Source organism: Danio rerio, chromosome 17 (assembly GCF_049306965.1).
Source record: "Danio rerio strain Tuebingen ecotype United States chromosome 17, GRCz12tu, whole genome shotgun sequence".
NCBI classification, from domain to species: Eukaryota; Metazoa; Chordata; class Actinopteri; order Cypriniformes; family Danionidae; genus Danio; species Danio rerio.
The window spans coordinates 27,279,811-27,298,744 of NC_133192.1; the positions used below are offsets into that span (position 1 = coordinate 27,279,811).

Consider the following 18,934-nt stretch of genomic DNA (forward strand, 5'->3'; position numbering starts at 1 on the left):
TCGTTTACACAGTTCACATTGCACCACAGAGATTACTTTTTTTAAATGTATATACTTTGGACAGCAATTTCGAAAAGAAATGTCTTCTTAATGGGCACATAAGGCCAAAATGGAGAAAAAAAAAGGCATTTTTAAACAAACGTATTGGTCGGGACATGGCGTTATGTCTGTTGTGGTAAAGCCAAGCATATGCTTTGCATTTTCCTTCCAATATCATCAAGGAACCAACTCCTACTGTATTAGAAGATCACATGTGATGTAAATCCAAAGTTCTTGATTTATGTACTCACGATATGCTCCGATTGTCAAGTTGCACCTTGAAAACTGCTCACACTATAGGTGTGAAAGCAACACATCGCACCCCCTTGAACCCAGAAGTGTGTGACTTTTTCTGAAGACGAAACAGCAGAAACCGTTAATTCACCAACTTCACTTTAGAGCTAGTGTTTAAATGATTCTCAGGCCCGTTTACACTAGTGCGTTTTAGTTTTAAAACAGCGTTTTAGAATGAAAACGATCCGCGTCCACACTCGCGTTTTACCCAGCGTTTCTGAACTGCTCTCCATCCACACCAAAACGCTGAAAACGCACATCACGTGACCACACAGACACTCTCGGGCAAGCGCTGCAGCCCATCTACCTAGATGAGAGCTGTGCTAGTCGGACTTCTCATCATAGCATCTCCCGCTGAATCTAATCTCACTATATTTATTAAGCGGGATATTTCATTCATCTTGTTGTCTTTATCTAACGACATGTTCCCTGACTTTGGTCATTGGAATCTATTACTTGTTCTCGGGTAACGTGTTTTGGCTAAGCGCAAAGATAAGCTAATGATTAATGTAACCACGTAGCCTACATTATGTATATTGACTGATCGCTTGCCTTTATTTCCTATAATGTATAAACTTATTGTATGTTACACTTTTATAATGGCAATTATCGATTATTAAAACTGATAATCAGCAAAAGAGACGGTATGTTTCGTATTTTCACTGATATTGAAAGGAGACAGTTGTTATCGGCTCCGTTTTGTTATAAATATCCACACAGTGTAGATGACGGTCATGCAGCACGACGCCTCAACATTTCTGCTGTCTTTGCTAATATTAAAATGAAAATAGGCAGTTCCTTAAATCATGTTTACATTTTATTGTTGAGAAAGTGAAACAACGTAGCCAGGGTGATGTGAATGAAGTTATAAAGTACACTGTTCCCTTTGAAGATTTACCCGTGTCCTCGGTATAGTCTGTTTTCCATATCAAACTGAGAAGAAGAGACTGCAGCCTTGATCAAACTTGCGAAGTCTGAACTTACAAGCAGAGGATGCAGGACTGAACTGTGTTAGGCTACTTAATATTGAGGAAAAGCCCCAATCAGAGAGGCGAATGTCTGCAGCCCCGCCTCCGTTTTCAGATGTCTCCGTTTTTGCTCATCCACACTGAGACGGAGCAGCAGCGTTTCAGAATGAAAACGGCCTCTCCAGTTTTCGAAACGTTCCGTTTTCGGCGCTCGAGAACTCCGGCGTAGTGTGGACGGTTGGCGTAACCTTGGCAAAACTTATGCGTTTTCAAACTAAAAAGCATTAGTGTAAACGGGGCCTCAATGGCGTAATGTGAAGCGGCGTTCTGGTGTGTGACCCCCTTAAGTTGATTACAAAACGGCAAATTTTTCTCACATTTTAAGATTATAAGGCTAAACATGACATGAAATGCCATCCGTCTACAGAGCTTTCTCACCTGACTGCTGTTGTGTTTGCAATAAGGAGGCACAAGGCTGATTCCAGCTTCTTATTTGCAGCTTCTTATTGACTTTATCCGGTCCACATTAAAAACCACGAGGCTTTCGTTTTTCAGCTTTTTAATTCGCGCTCGAGAATGCTCCGAAATATGCTTTCAAGGGAAAAACATGCTGACTTGGCGAAATCAGCATTTCTTGTGCAAAAAAGGCATAGATGTATCTGGATGTATGGGTGGTTTAAAAAAACATTGAATGTTTGTTTTATCAATATTGTTTTCATGCAGGGGCAGTGGGAACAGAAACTCTTTTTGTGCCCCCCTGAGCAATGTATGAACAGCACAACAAAGTATATGCATGGCAGCTAAAATTTATACCAACTGAAAGTGTTACAGAATTCATAATTTGGCTTAAAAACAGACCGATATCACAGTGTATTACCCAGAGTAATGTTACAACATTTGCTTTCTCTTTCTCTCTTTTACCTTGTTTCTCTGATTGTGATAGAATATGGCTCTCTGCACGGCGTCTCTGATGTATATATTGAGTCGAGACCGGCTGAATATGGATCTGGATCGGTCTTGTCTGGAGCTGATGATCCGGCTGCTGGAAATGGAGCAGGACGACTCTGTAGCGGACCAGTTAACAGCTAAAGAGATGAGCAAAGTAAAAGAGAAAATCAGGAAACTCTGTGAAACAGTCCACAACAAGCATCTGGATCTGGAGAACATCACAGTGAGTGACTTCTGTTTTTCACAACTTGCATGTCAATACAGACCCAGAAAATCTATGAATGTTTTAGGAGAAATGTCCTTCTGATCACCTTGGCTTTGTTCAGAGAGGCGGCAAAAATCTGTTTTTATGTTTTATTCTTTGTAGACTGAACAACAGCATAGAAAACCAAATGCAGTCTTTGGTGCGTGTTCTTATTGCTTTTGACAGGTTTTACCTTCACGCACATTGCATATTTTGTAAACTGTTCAAAAGTTTGAGGTCTGTAAGAAGTTATGTTTCTTTTTCTAACTGTTTAGACACAAGTCATTCATGCTCATATTCTTGTGAATATTCAGCAGTCTTCAATGTCATGTATCCTTCAAAAATATATGTAATAATAATTTGCAGATTCTGCACTTAAGATGAAGTTCACATTAGGGCTGAACAATATATCATTTTTGCATCGATATCGCAATGTGCACATCTGCAGTAGTCGCATCGCAAGATATGCAATGTTAAGTTTGTGTTGGTGGATTATAATTGAGCAAGAGCCATACATTTTGAAAACATGATAGTTTCAGAGTTTAACCATAGTGAAAGTTGATCATCCGTGTGTGTTTTTAAGGCCTGTTACTGTGCATTGAGAAACCCCAAATTGTACCGTTTGTAACTGTAAAAGCACTGTAATATTTCACTTTTTTATCTTTGCTTTATTGTATTTATTACTGTTTCTAAATTGTTTATTATGTTTTATGCATAATTCACACCCACAATATTCCAAAATCAGTCTAAATAAATTATTTAAAAAAAAAATAGAGCTATTCAAGCTGTCTCAGGGCTCTAGAGTGCGACCTAATTTCTCAATGTTGTGACAAAAAAAATTGAAGGTCACACCGGTGTGACCAGCTATTCAAATGTTAAAAAGGTCTTTGTAATGGTGGTTATGGATTGTGCTGATGGATTGTCACCTAAGAAAAAAGTGCACTAGCGCGAAAAACAGTTACACGCACAAGTGCAACCAAAAGGTCAGTCTGGAGCCCTGTATTAGGTGAAGTTGTATCCATATGGCAATATATATTGCAGAAATGTATATCGCAATGTCATATTTTTCCAATATTGTGCAGCCCTATTTCATGTTATTATAAATGCTGAAAACATTGTGCATTTTAAATATATTTGTGTTATAACTTCACAAACTTTTCAGGATACTTCAGAGAGTAAAAAACAGGACTCAATGAAATGTATTACAAAAATATAAATGTCACTACAGTCACAATCAGTTCCTTGCATTCTTACTGTGAAAAAAAAATATGTGTGGGTGTGTATGTGTGCATTTCAAAAATTAACTGACCCAAAACTTTTGAACTTGTGTAACAGGCCTGTTAGATAAGTGTTTTTGTCAGTTCACATTTATAAAGTGCTACTAAAGTAAAAAAAAAAAAACTAATTACAAATAATTGTATTATTTATGTTTATTTTATTTTTTTACTTTATGTGCTCATCTCATTTCTTAATTTCAGACTGGTCATTTAGCAATGGAAACGCTGCTGTCTCTGACGTCGAAGCGAGCTGGAGACTGGTTTAAGGAGGAGCTGCGTTTACTTGGGGGACTGGACCACATCGTAGATAAAGGTGTGTATCTCTTTTCTGATTTATACATTGTGTATATCGCTATCTGATTTATATTTGTGAAAGGAATGGTTAGCAATGACTTTTTCTCCTCAGTAAAAGAGTGTGTGGAGAACTTGAATAAAGAAGAAGATAAAGAAAGTCTAGTGGCGTCACTCTGGGGAGCAGAACGCTGCTTGCGAGTTCTGGAGAGCGTGAGTGCACAACATGCTAGATGATCAAATCGTAATTGGAGTTGCTTTTCTTTGAAAATGCCTGCAGTAATTGCATAATATCACAGACTGTGGAATAAAGTGTTGTCAATGTGTAAAAAAATAGAGGCTGACAGATATGCAAATCAGGTACTTAAGCAAAAAAATAAATAAATAAAATCCTAAAAATAAAAATTAAGTATTTGCATTAAGCAAATTGTATTCTAATATTATAATTACTTGATCATTTTATGTACTTGACTAATTAAGTTTGAAGTATTGATTGATAAATGTTTTTAACAAATATGGAATTTGATAAAGTATAAGTTTACCTAAAATAAAAATATTTCAAAGAAAACTTTGAAAAAGAACAATCAAATGGGGTATAAAAAACTATTACAAGGTATTAAAAAAATCAATATATTGACTAAGTACTGTCTACAACTAGATAACTTTTGTCGTTTTTTCTTTTAATAAATTAACCAAACATAATGAAACTTGACATTTTTCTTTAAAAAAAGACCCTTATAGGCTAATTAAGCTCTCAAAATTACAAGTTGTTGCATTACATTTGACAGTCTTTGAGGACGATGCATGATAAATCTTTGCGTAATTCATTTAAAATCTATTTCTCTTTTATGTGCAGGTTACAGTTCATAACCCTGAGAACCAGGCTTATCTGATTGCCTACAAAGACTCCCAGCTCATAATGTCCTCAGCAAGGTGTGTGTGACTTGTGTATTGTAGTCACTGTGCTACTTTGTGTGACATGCATTTGTCATTGCACAGTTGCGCTTTGTGTGTCCAGGGCCCTGCAGCACTGTGAGCAGATGATCCAGCGTTACAGCCGAGAGGTCTCTTCATCATCGAGCTCTACACTCCCGCAGAGCAGTCACAGTAATGTGGGCAAAGCCGTGGAGGATTGCATGAGAGCCGTGATCGGAGTTCTGCTCAACCTCACACATGATAACGGTGAGACCCTGATTAAGTCGTGACTGGAAAAAAATGACTCCTGGCTTTCCCCATACTGGATTTATAAATGTGTTCTTTTTATTGCACATATAATTTTTTGTTTATTTATAATGATTCACTCTTAAAGAAAGCCCTCATATGTTTTTCCTTTTCAGAGTGGGGAAGCACTAAAACAGGAGAGCAGGATGGCCTGATACTGACCGCTCTGGACTGTGTTCTGAAGGTCCCGCGCTATTTGCCTCAGGAACAGAGATTTGATATCCGTGTACTGGTGAGACTTCATGACATTAACTATCAGAATCATTGACTTAAGCATTCATAACTCTTTTTAGGTATACTTACTGTTAACAATATGAGTATTGTTTTAAAAGTCATAAATGTTCGAAAGTCTTGTTATAACACTCCAGGGTTTTTTCAACGAGTGCCCTTTAACAGAATAAAGGAATAGTTCTGCCAAAAATGTATACTTTTCTTTTTTTTCTTCAATTTAGATAAAGATTTTGTTGAAACAGTGGTCCTTTGTTTTTATAAAATGCAAGCCAGTGTGTACCTGCACTTTTAGAGCCAAACAAAAAAACAACATATCGAGCAGGGGTCTCGAACCCAAGTAACTGACAATTCACAGGAGGGTCGTTTTAACATTCAAGCACAACAAAAAAGTGGAAACCTGATGTAATTGATGCACTCAGACATCTTTTACTGACAATTGCTCTACTGAGTACCTTTCTTTTCTATAAAGCTACAACAAAAATAGGAAAACTGTTAACACGTTTATTTCAGCGAGGAGTAAAACTTTACTAATGCACTTTTAAAAAAAATCATCTTATTATGCAAATGAGGAAAATCTATTAAATTAGTTCATTTGAATCAGAAATTAGCAAACTGATCATATTTACACCACCAGCACAACGTGTAAGCCATGAAGATGTGTTTGTTCAACAAAATAGAGGTAGTATAAAACTGATTATAATTAAATGACTCTTTAATATTTACATAAATAGAGCTTTAGTAAAAATAGAGCACTCACTGAGATATATTTCAATTTAAATCAGCCCCAGAAATAATCTGCATGTGCTTTGTTCTCGACTGTAAGAAACTGAAAGTAAGCCGGATGTAATGAACAGTGCTTTAAATGTCCAGTAGACGGGGGGTCAAAATCACAAGTAGCTATTTGTTACTGCACAACAATAAGTGGTTCAAAAATATGTTTTGTTGGGCTTAATCTCGTTACATTTTGATGTCAGTTGAGGGCCGGAGGGAGGAGGAGGAGAGGCTGCAAATGGCCTGTGGGCCAGCAGTTTGAGACCCCTTATATAGAGGCAAAACACAATCTGGTAACACTTTACAAAAAGGTTTTATTTTTGAAATGTGAAAAGTGGAGTTTTGTAAACTAATTTCGAGAGGATCATGTGCTATGATTGATCACGGCTGGTCCTGCATCAATAGCCTTCAATAAATAGCCCAGTTTGTTTTACTTCTAGTATTTTCTTTTTTGAAGGATTCACCCCATCTCCCCCGCTTCCTCCTTTACCAAGGGGAACTCTCGAGACCTTCCTGATCTTGGACCCCCTTTTATGCTATACGACCAGGTGGGAGTCCTGGGCTCTAGTATCTCCGAGCTCAGGGTTCTCTCCTAGGACAGCATGCCAAACCTGTATTCAGTATCAAGTAATAGCAAAGTGTGAACTCTTAAAATTTGTTATTACAGTATAGTTCAGTTGTTCATTGATAGTTGATGGTCACTCCCCGTGCATTATCTAATGTTAACAAGCATAAATTTGGATGTTCAAAGGACATATTTAAAGTCTGTTCAAATCCACCATTAAAAGTCTATATACAAAATTTAGCATTTTAGCCAACAGTACACCTACACATAGGCCTTAAATTGTTGTTTTACTAAATGTTTGATAAATAACAGTAAAAATAGCCTACTTATATTAACCTTTATTTTACTTCTGCAGATTCGTGAGAAATTTGTGATCTTGATTTTATGCAAAAACATTGTGATTATCATTTTAGCCAGAATCATGCAGCCATAATTTATATATGTTGAACTTTAATAAATAAATGTTGTACAAGTATTGTTCATAATTAGCTCATGTTAGTAAATCCGTTAACTAATCATAGCTTATTATAAAGTGTGACTCCATAATGAATACCTGTAGCTCTTCTAATAAACTGAAGTCTTATGAAGTGAACCACTCAGTTTGTGCAATTATGACTTGCATTTTATGGACTAACATATTGACAACAACATTTTAAATCAAACTTAAAATTTAATGTCCACTTTCAGAAAATTCCTCCTTTAAATCATTGTCAAGTATTTGGTTATTTTGATAACTGCTAGGTACATGTGGATCATCGTCAACACATGTGACTAAGAGGCCTCATGCATACAAGTTAATTTAATTAAAATAGTGGGATGTTGTTTGTTATTTTTGACTTAAGAAAATATTACTTGTGCTAAAGTTAGCAGGCTAAAAATAAATAAATAAATAGAACAAAGAAATAAAAATGACAAATGCAAGTCGCATGTGCAGTCCTTCATGTTTAACAGTAGAATGAAATGTTACAAAACCATCTCAGACTTTCTATTATTAATTATACATTTAGCTTTAGTTCTGTGTTTTGATATTTGTTTTTTAATCCACCATTTAAGTGCAGTTACGAAATTTGGGTATATACTCCACACCAGTTTCAGTAGCTCAGTGTCAGCTTGGTACTGAAGTGTGGGTGTTTTTGACTGAGGGCGTGTGACGGTGGTTTATCTGTGTGCAGGGTCTGGGTCTACTGATTAATCTGGTGGAATACAGTGCCAGAAACAGAGAGTGTCTGGTGGAGATGGAGGTGGACATGAGCTACCTAATGGAGGCTGAGGCTGTCGTTAAGATGGAGAACGATGTGAAGACGGAGGAGCAAAAACGGGATCAAATGGAAGAAGAAGAAAAGCGAAAAGCGACGCTAAAATCATTAAATGCCTTGGCTGCTCTGGTTCAGGTGACTAGCAGGAATCTCCATCTTTGACTTCTAGCAGTGTTTCTCAACCACAATTCTGGAGGAACACCAGTTTTACAAATGTGTTCTTAAGCAAGCACACCTGTTTTAGATCATCAGCTTATTAGCAGAGACTAAAAGACCTGTAATGGTTGTGGAAGACAGAAGAGACATCCAAAATATGTAGTGTTGGTGGATCTTTAGGAACGTGGTTGAGAAACACTGACTTATAGGATTGTTTCTCCAAATGTTTACCTGTAAATCTGATATGTTTTAGTAAATCTATATAAATGTGTTAGCCACTTATTGCAAGTATTTCTGTGGGTTTGTATGTGTAGCTCTTCCTCGAACGGGAGCGAGCAGCTGTGCTTGCTGAGGCACAGACTGATGACCTCATAAGTGAGGCACCCAAATCTCAGGCAGACCAGAGCGGAGAGTGGCAGGAAACATCTGGAGAGATCCAGTGGGTTGCCTCTGAAACCAATGACACAAATGACAAGAAAGAGGAGGAAGAAGAAGAGCTCGACCTCAACAAAGGTAAGTTGATGTGGTCAAATTTACAGTTGCCTGGCAAAATATTAAAAGCAAACTTAATTCAGTGGAATTCTGCGCAATTGAGAATTTTGCACAAGGGCAGAACTAATACACTTTGACTAAGAGGATTTTGCTTGGTTTGAAAGTGACTTCAATTAAAGCGGTGCTCCATAAATGCTACACTAATAATTGTGTTAGAGAAATTCCCCTGAAGTTTTTAAAATACACTACCTGACAAATCTTGTTGTTGATCTCCGTTGCAAGAGCAACAAATAATAAATTGACTTCTAGTTGATCATTTGGAAAAGTGTCAGAAGGTAGATTTTTCTGATGAATCATCTGTTGAACCTCATTCCAATAATCACAAACACTGCAGAAGACATATTGGAACCCACATGGACCCAAGATTCTCATAGAAATCAGTCAAATATAGAGAAGGAAAAGTCAAGGTTTGGGGTTATATTCAGTATGATGGGTGTGTGAGAGATCTGCTGAGTGGATGGCAACATCAACAGCCTGAGGCATCAAGACATTTGTGCTGTCCATTACATTACAAACCACAGGAGAGAGGAAATTCTTCAGCAGGATAGCGCTCATCCTCATACTTTAGCCTCAACATCAAAGTTCCTGAAAGCAAAGGTCAAGATGCTCCAGGATTTGCTAGACATGAACATTTAGCATGTTTGGAGTAAGATGAAAAGTATGCATTGAAGGTGTATCTAAAGTAACTTGATGAACTCTGGGGGTCCTGCAAGAACGCTTTCTTTGCCATTCCAGATGACTTTATTAATAAATTGAGTCATTTAATCTAATCTAATCTTGAGGCCTCTGTCTTTCATGTAAGCCATTCCTGATACCAAATGATCAACTAGAAGTCAAGTTATTATTTGCTGTTCCAAAAACTTGGATGGGCAACAAGACTTTTTGTCAGGTATTTTATGTTCAACTAACAATTTTATATTGAGTGAGTTATTTCAGTATTCTCATTTTTATTTTCAGTTTTGCCAATAAAAACAGTTCCAGGCAAAGCTGGAGAAGAACATCTGTGCATCCTACAACAACACTGCAAAGCTTCATTTCAGAATTAAGCTGTTTATAAATATAGCACTTAGTTAATATTTCATGATTTGTGTCTTTGAATGAATGTAGCCTTTATATAGCCATGTCAGTGAAGTTACCATATATGGTTCAATGCCAGATTAATAATTAATGAATCGCTCATTAAGACTATCTTACCACCAGCTACTGGAGGTTTTAGCATGATATTTATCCATCACCAAGCTTAATCAGCCAAGGCCCCAGCACAAAAACACACTAAGTATTTTGTTTGATTATTTAAAAAAATAAATTAACTGTTTAGTCAATATCACACATCTATAATATAACCTCAACTTAACTAACATTTACAGTTCTATAAGAAATTATTCATGAAATCCTAAACCTTAAGGTCATGTGTCATTGAGGTGAACGTTAGTGAATATAACTAGCTGCGAGAGCTGGGATTGCTTTGGAGCAGTGTTCATCTAGACCCATGGTGAATGATATATTCCTCCAAGCATTAGTTTTCATATTAATATTGTTGTAGTCTGGAAATGCCATCTGTTACAGACAAGGATTCTCTGATAACTGCATTATTTACTCCTCCAGTGCCATCAGGCATTGTACAAGTAGAATATGACACCGTGTTTGGATGGCTTGGTAAAAAATGATGACTGTATTTTTATTTTTTCATTTTTTAATGCTGTGTGTTGTAATGGAATTAATGTTGTTTTGTAAGGTGTACGCTTTTATCCTAATTTCCTTTTCCCCAGCCTTGCAGCATGCTGGGAAACACATGGAGGACAGCATTGTGGCGTCTTACTCAGCTCTTCTGCTTGGGTGTCTCTGTCAGGGGAGTCCGGTGAGCATCACTTCCACTCATTCTTTTAGTGCTTCAGAGGACAGGTTGTAGTTTTGGTCTCCCTTTTTATTAGGTGGCCTTAACTTAATGTACTTGCACTGAAACTAATAATTAATATTATTACTACTAGTTACTATTATTGTGTTAATACATGCTTTTTACATTGTACTTATGATTGATTAAAGACCTGGATGTAATCACATCTGTAATTAATTTCTGTAATTTGTAAATTGTAATAGTAAAATTGTAAATTGCACCTTAAACCTACCCATACCACCAAACCTGTCCATTGTCCTACCTGTATCCCAACACAAGAGCACCTGAAGTGTTTTGCTATACATTTCGAACACATTAAGTACATTATATTTATTTTTTGATGCAAGTACATAGTAGTTAAAGGAACCTAATATGAATTGGGACCATGTTATTTATTAATATTTTTTGGAACAGTGATGTAAAGCAAATTCTGGGTATTTTATTTATTTATTTATTTTTTGGCCATTGGAAAACACAAGGGTGAATAGATAATGACTTGAAATGATTGAACAATAACTTTAGTGCAGAATAATTTCTGCAAGTGTTTTTGTAACTTTGGCTGTGGGATGGATCTATGTTAGTTTTGGATATTTGCTACTTGTGCTGCTTTGCACAATTGCAACTGCAATTTTTATCCCACCATTTTCCTACAAAACTGCTTCAACTGAGTCAGGTTGCATGGAAGAGTGGAAAATACTCTTTTTACGTCTACTCCGATTCCCTGGATTCTCACATAACCACTTCAGGGTATTAATGTTGTTAAGTCATTCTTGTAGTTTTTGCTTTACACTTTGATATATTTCCAGAGAATATAAAAATCTTCTTTAAGGATGCTGATATTTTGCAAGTTTTCCTTCAGAATCTCTCTTTTTTTCTGCATTTTTTGACTCTTTTTACGCATTCTAGTGCCTGATGCAGAGAAGCATATCTCTGGCATTGTGTTGTCACTACGATGATCACACTGGGGAAAGTATATTTCTGATCATGCTCAGTATGTAGTTCTACACATGGCTTTGTTTAATTCAGCTGGAGAAGCTTCTCTAGTCTGATGAGATCAAAATCAAGTTTCTGGCCATTAGAGTCTCCCACATGCTTTCTGGAAAAAAAACTCTAGCTGAGATGTCACCGCAGATCTCTTCAGGTCTTTCTCTTTATCTCTATTTCCTCTTAAAGCTGTAAGTGGTAAAGCACCTGTGTAACAACTCTTCCACTGAAGCCTCGGGGTCGTCTCGGTGGATTTACAGCTGTGCCAATACTCTTTCCATTTCTGTCCTGATCTATTGGTACTCTTGGGGATGTTCAATGATTTTGAAATCTTCTTGTATCCGTCCCCTGCTCTGTGCTTTTCAATCAGCTTTTCATGGAGTTGCTCGGAGTGTTCTTTTCATCTTAATAGTCTTGTGTTCTACCACAATAGGATGTTGAAGTTTGCAGGCAAAGGTGTATTCATAGACTAATCATTTGAAACTCTGTGACCGCACACATATCGTACTAATAATATTATATAAGATATATTAAATGATTATTTAATTTGGAATTGAATTGGATCTAAAAGATTATATGATTCCAAAAGGTTGAATTAAAAAAAAAGTAATTATTTTTATTTTTTTAAGATTGAGTTTTCTCAATGTATTATTTTTCGATTTAATAGAAACAGGTAATTTACGTTCATATTTAAATTCAGGAATGATGCATTAAAACAATAATGAAAGAACTTTTGCTACCATTGCTGCAGCAGGTGCACTGATATTTAGCAGTGCCTGAAAATAGTCCCCTAGCTAAGTTCCAACATGACCTCCTGCTTGCACAGGGAGTGTGTGTGCTTGTCACGCTGTGTAATATTGCGCCTGCTGGAGGAATTGTATGGCAGCAAGTTTGATTATTATACCAGAATGAGAGTATACTGTAGTTCCTAGCCCCATTGGTCTAGTACAGTGTTTCTCAACCATGTTCCACGAGGGCCACCAACACTGCATGTTTTGAATATCTTCTTAGTCTGTCACACCCATTACAGGTCTTTTAGTCTCTGCTAATAAGCTGATGATCTGATTCAGGTGTGTTTGGTTAATGAGACATGGAAAATGTGCAGAGCTAGTGGTCCTCCAGGAACGTGGTTGAGAAACACTGGTCTAGTATATAGAAACTTTTAGAATTTTCCATTGGTCTTGGTAAACAATGTAACTACAGAAGCAGTGTTTCTCAACCCTGTTTCTGAAGGCACACCAAAAGTACACAATACTTCCTAATCAAACAGACCCGAATCAACTCATCAGAACAATAGAAGAGACTCAAAATTATCTGAAGTTAATAGGTCAGATAAGGGAGACATCCAAAATATGTACTGTTGGTGTACACTGTACAGTGTCCATCTTTAAATAGGAAAATTATTGAAACTCTTCGGTCATTTGAGCAAGATGCTAATGGTCTAATCTGATTTAATGATCTATGCTAAGCTAAGCTAAAAGTGCTCCCTCCAGACCTAGAGATCAGCTGAATGGATTTAAAAATGGTAAACTCAACTATTTAACTTTTAGGGGAGTGTTATCTCAAAGTGGAGTGTTCCTTTAAAAATACATCACAATGTCATACACTACTTTTTAAAATGTTTAGTATACTTGGTATGAGAAAGTATTCATCTTATTAATCATAACATTACCATTCTTATTATAATTTTTTTTTTTATATTTAAATGTAAATAAAAATAAATTCTATTTTTTTTCTCAGATGAATGTGAAAACCGTACGGGAAAATCTTCCTAAAGGAGATTTCTCCATCATGACTGAAATGCTGAAGAAATTCCTTAATTTTATGAACCTGACGGTAAGTGCAACCAATATTCAGACATTTTCCACATAGCATATTCCATGCTTTCCTCACTCAATAGCATTACAATATTTTAATTGCTGACAAAATAAGTAACACATTCAGAATGATTTATTGTAATGCAGACTTTGTAGCATGTGTTGGGGGCTGTTTACACAGCAACGGTTTCAGACAAAATGGAAAACTCTGTTTTGCCGCAAACAAACACAACAATGGTGGAGTTCATAGCAGTGTTGTTGTTGCTCAAGTCTTTGCTAACGCTTTATTTGCAAAGAGTGTTTTTTTCTATGTTAAGCTGCTTTGACACAATCTACATTGTAAAAGTGCTTTAAAAATAAACACATGATCAGCACACATAGCAAATCTACATAAACAGTGCAGAGCTATGACACTTCATCACTTCCTTACAAGTACTGTTTAAAAACAAGGTAACAGCCAAATATTGGCTGGGGTCTGTTTTCCGTATGTTGATTGCTCAATTAGCTAGATTTGGCTATTGACGATTTGACATGATCCAGGGTCGTTTCAATCTTCAAAACTCATCAGAGAGTTGTTGTTATTGTAACAGTTTTAATAGCTCAAACCTGCTCGGGAGCAGGCTTATTTCATATAAACAGAATTAGATCAGGTCATTTCAAGCAAAGGTAATACTGAAAGTATGTACTGAATTCTGATATTTAGTTTAAAAAAAATATATTAATAAAACCTATGCAATCTGCACACCAAAATCAAAGTACAAAGACAAGTCACAGAGTGGTTCTCCCCAGCTGGTTTAAAGGGAAAATGTATTAATATGGACTTTTTAGATATAAATGCGTGGAATTTTAAGGTATCGACTTTAGTACAATTTGTGTATGATAATAGACAATATTTGACTTTTTTTAAAGGAATAATAACTTGGAATTGACAGCTAATATGATGGTCATTTGATGCTTTGCAAAAATTGCAAGAACCAAATTAGCCAGAGATCAGTTATCAAGATTAAAAAAACCAAGATCTGCCAAATCATCTTGGATCATTTAAGTGAGGTATGAAGAACGGACCCCTGGTGTTTGTATTCATAATGGATTGTTTTGAAAACTTTGTGTAAATGTGAAACATAAGAGTAAAGTTTTTTTGTTCTTGTTTTTGGCTACATCATTTTCCTGTTATCATAGCCTTAGCAGTTAGCAAGGAATTTTCTGTATAGATCTAAAATTATTTATTTTGAAATGAAGCTATTACATAATTCAAACTGCATTATAATAGGCTCCCTCAAGCAGAAAACACTTTTAAATTCAAGATGTTTTTGTTTGTTTTGCAAAGCGAATGACATATTTGATTGTCAGCTCAAACATTGCTAAAAAACAATTCAAATATTATCATAAACAATAAATATCACTCACCTCTTCTTGCTTGTATGCGGATATTGAAAAGAGATGTGGTTTCTGTGGTCAAATCAGTGTGTCTTGGCTGTTTTTCTACCTGGATTTGAATGTGCTTTCCAGCTGTGAACTGGTCTCTATTCATGCAGTCTAATCCCAGGTGTGAGATTGCCATTGATCTTCCGAAATATGTGGCTGTGCTTTGAAATGTGGCCAGTGACATTTAAATCAGCTTTTAACACGTCTGTGCTCTTTCCTGTCATCAGTGTTCTGTTGGAACCACAGGACAGAAATCTATCTCACGGGTGATTGATTATTTGGAGCACTGTTAGCAGAGGTGTCGCAGTTCCCCCTCCTACTCCGTGGGATAAATCTGGACCTGGCAATGTGCCTTAGGCCCTTCAGGACAACAGAAAGCAGATCCGGTGGTAAAGGTGGCTAAGCATCGCTACAGAGACTTTCATGATTCTTTTCTCTCTCTCTTTTTTTTTTTTTTTTTTTTTTTTGCTTGTGCTTTTTATTTTTTTCAAATGCTGTCTTTGTCATGCTCACACACAAACACACACTTTCAGCTGTGTGTTTAGCAGAATATTTTGTTTTTGAAGCACTGATGAAATGATGAAAACTGTTTGATCAGAAGTATAATTTTAGGCTATCTGTTCTTGTTTGTAGCGTTGAGATTTACCCTAAACAGAGTAACTTTATTGATATTTCAAACACTTGAGCTCTGAGGCTTTGTTCACACTGCAGGCAAATCTGATTTGGTTTTAAAATCCTCCTATTACGACTGACTGTTTGCACATGATATTTGCTCAGATAGTCTTTTATCAGCTGTATTTATATTAATAATGATGTAAGCGTAAATTGTCTTAAGAGATGTTCTCGCATCATAAGTGATTGTTGTAGCAACTGGAAATCATACGCATCTTGCATAGTACAGGCATTTTAAGTATTCATGAATATACAATACCCAAAAGCAGTGTTAGAGACACTATCATTCAAAAGTTTGGGGTTGGTAAGAGTTTTAGAAACTATTAATTTGAAGAATTGGACTATTCACATCAAATCTATATTTATTTAATAAAAAAAAAAACTAAATTTTACATATAATTAAAATATTTTTATGCAAATATATTTTACAGCGGACTTAAATCATGTGGTCCAAAGCTGAATTTTAAGCGGATAGTCTTCAGTGTCAAATAATCCTTCAGTAAACATTTAGAAGAATGGTGCTTTTAATGTATATTTATCATTTGTTTTTATTAATTATTTATTAGGGGTGTACAGATCACAACCCACAGTTCAGAACGCACAGGGCCCACGGAATAAAAACCTTTTTTGAACTTGTAGGTTAATCCAACATTTAAAACAATTGCAGAGAGATTGCCTCCCACATCATTTAAATCATGTGTATAAAATCACCTAAATACTTTCTTAGGTTATTAATTAAAGGTGTTTTCTGTCACTGTTTGTTTAGCCTGGATTAATGCGTTCAGTGTAAAGATGCACAATTAAACATTCAAAGATTGTGATCTCAATTTAAACCCGCGAAACATGAATGATAAATGAGAATTATTTGCATGTGTTTATTAATCCTTCGAAGCGCTGCATTCTAATCTGCGTTTGATCGAGAGACTTTAAGTTTTTACACTTTTTCAGTTCGTTACAAACAATTAAATAACACAGAAATACTGGAAGAACAGTTTAGAGTTCATAATTAAACACTGATGTTTATGGTAAAGATTAAAATCACCGTTTAATGGAACTTGATGCTGGTGAATGTTGTAGCAATTACATTGTGTAACCAATAAGTGGCGACACACAACCATCAAAATGATGTCACTAAATAGGTATTCAAAAATAATATACCTGTAATGAAATATGAATATTTATGTGTGAATTGGTGAATCATTCATTGAAAATAAAGATGATATGTTGTACTAGATTAGATTTCTATATTTAGCATCATCAGCAACAGTAGCGAAGATCATTTTTCTTATTGAATATGTTCCTTTTTTTCAGCTGGTTCTTTTTTTATTTTTATTTTTAATAAAATTACAGGTTTTAAGTTCTGTTTGTTAAACCAATGGTTTTTGCAATAATATTTTATTATAAATGGAAACAAATGACATTTGTCTTCTTCCTCTTTTGCTGATCCTAAAAATGGTCCGATCCGTGACTCAAAAACTGTAATGTGATCCGAACCGTAAAACTTGTGATCCGTTACACCACTATTATTTATCATTTATTAGTATTATTAATTTATTACAGACAGTTGTCCTGATTAATATTTATGTGGAAACAATGTTCAGAATTGTATGAAATCAGGATTTGTTTTTTTGATGAATGAAAATTCGCAAGTACAAGATTTTAAATGGTGAGAATAAAGTGGCAGTAAATGTTGATGTATTTTTAAACCCAATATCTTGTTGAATTGATTCATTATTAACTAAATCCCATTCTTTTGAAAGGTATTGTATATAATTTCATGAATAAAAAATATGAATAGGTTAATAAAAATAGGTTAAGAAAATATGCAAAGTTATGCCTGATGAACCAAAGACATTCCAAACATTTTAAAAAAATTATGCATTAATCAGATTAAGTAGATTTTGTGTGCGTGCGTGTGTGTGATTTAATAAAATTAATGAATTCCTCGAGTGGATTCTTTTAAAATTCTGTGGAGTCCTGCTTGAATAATAATTTATGGCCATGTCTAACACATAAACTGAACCCAAGCTTTTATGTTTGATTTCTTAAAGAAACACTTCACAGTGATGACAGTAAGCAAGACATTTTGATTGTTTTTACCTGAATATCTCGGGAGGATTGCTGTTTTCTGTTTTTTATGGCTTCTTTGATCATCCACTGGCTTTTGTAGTTTTACATTTTCTCTGTGTGAAGAATAATCACTTTACCAATGATTAAAAAACATTACAGGTTATTTCTTTTGTTTTTATTCTGTTTATTTAATTAGTTTGGTAGGCTGTGCTGTGTGAGCCCCATTTTAGAATTGAAAAGGAAAAAAAAGACAGCACTTGAAAGTAGTTGATGTTTGGTGGGTTTATAAAGAAGTCCATCAAAATGCTCATCCGCTGTTAATTTAATGATATTATGGTTTTAATGTAATGGGACGATTGAGGTTTTGTTGTTTTATAATTTTTATGAAAAGTTTTTCTTTACCTTTTGATGTGATCCAGGACAACTTGTTTCTTTCATCTCATTTTATTTCCACCCTGTCTTTGTCTGCAAAATGGCTGGAAGCTGCTGAAAGAGAAAAGAGAAAACAAAACAGTGCATCCTTTTTTTCAGACTGAACGAAGCAAAAGTGTCCTCTATTCCTTTCAGATCCTTGCTGAAGCAGAGCCATATGGAGTAAAGCTTGTTCTATTTTGTAAAGCTAAAGCAAGTTTTACTAAAAGTTAATTTACTGATCTGAATTTGGATGATTTTTTTTTCTTTTAATTGTAAATATTTCTGTACATATTTCATGTAAGACTGCTAGAATACTTCCACCAAACCTGAATATTCTTTATTTTATACTTTCCCACCCTTTTATTGCATTATTTTTAGATAAAGTACAATTACAAGAAATATATAAATATTATATATAAATATATATATATTAAAGGAAAAACTATTTGTACCATTTTTCCAGGATGTTGTCTTTGGTTACAATGTAAATAATTTTACCTTGAATAAATACTTGCTACTTTCGGTACTTCAGTTGACTGTTTTATAATCTCTCTGTGTGATTTTAATCTGCATGCTTGTCTGAAATTCTATAGTCATGGTTAAATACTTTGAGTATTCGAAGCTATTTAAAAATGGCTTGGAAATTTGTAGTTTCGTGCAATTTACAGTTTAAAGTATACAGTTGAAGTCAGGATTGTTAGCCCCCCTTTGATTTTTCTTTTTTTTTTTCTTTTTTAAATATTTCCCAAATTATGTCTAACAGAGCAAAAAAAATTACATTTCTCAGTTTGTCTGATAATATTTTTTCTTCTGGAGAAAGTCCTATTTGTTTCATTTTGGCTAGA

The 18,934-nt window shown here is 35.2% G+C and overlaps 1 protein-coding gene across 1 annotated transcript in view; it reads left to right on the plus strand.

Moving 5' to 3' along the window:
* The window catches only part of wapla (WAPL cohesin release factor a), a 29,987-nt gene extending 12,149 nt beyond the window's left edge, over positions 1 to 17,838 (plus strand). Inside the window, exons 10-20 of the mRNA XM_683513.9 lie at positions 2,245 to 2,472; positions 3,972 to 4,083; positions 4,177 to 4,274; positions 4,918 to 4,994; positions 5,080 to 5,243; positions 5,399 to 5,514; positions 8,022 to 8,240; positions 8,576 to 8,774; positions 10,583 to 10,671; positions 13,432 to 13,527; positions 15,161 to 17,838. Coding sequence (XP_688605.6) covers positions 2,245 to 2,472; positions 3,972 to 4,083; positions 4,177 to 4,274; positions 4,918 to 4,994; positions 5,080 to 5,243; positions 5,399 to 5,514; positions 8,022 to 8,240; positions 8,576 to 8,774; positions 10,583 to 10,671; positions 13,432 to 13,527; positions 15,161 to 15,226 — 1,464 coding nt within the window. The 3' untranslated portion in view covers positions 15,227 to 17,838. The remainder of the gene's footprint in view (positions 1 to 2,244; positions 2,473 to 3,971; positions 4,084 to 4,176; positions 4,275 to 4,917; positions 4,995 to 5,079; positions 5,244 to 5,398; positions 5,515 to 8,021; positions 8,241 to 8,575; positions 8,775 to 10,582; positions 10,672 to 13,431; positions 13,528 to 15,160) is intronic.
* Positions 17,839 to 18,934: the final 1,096 nt, after the last annotated feature.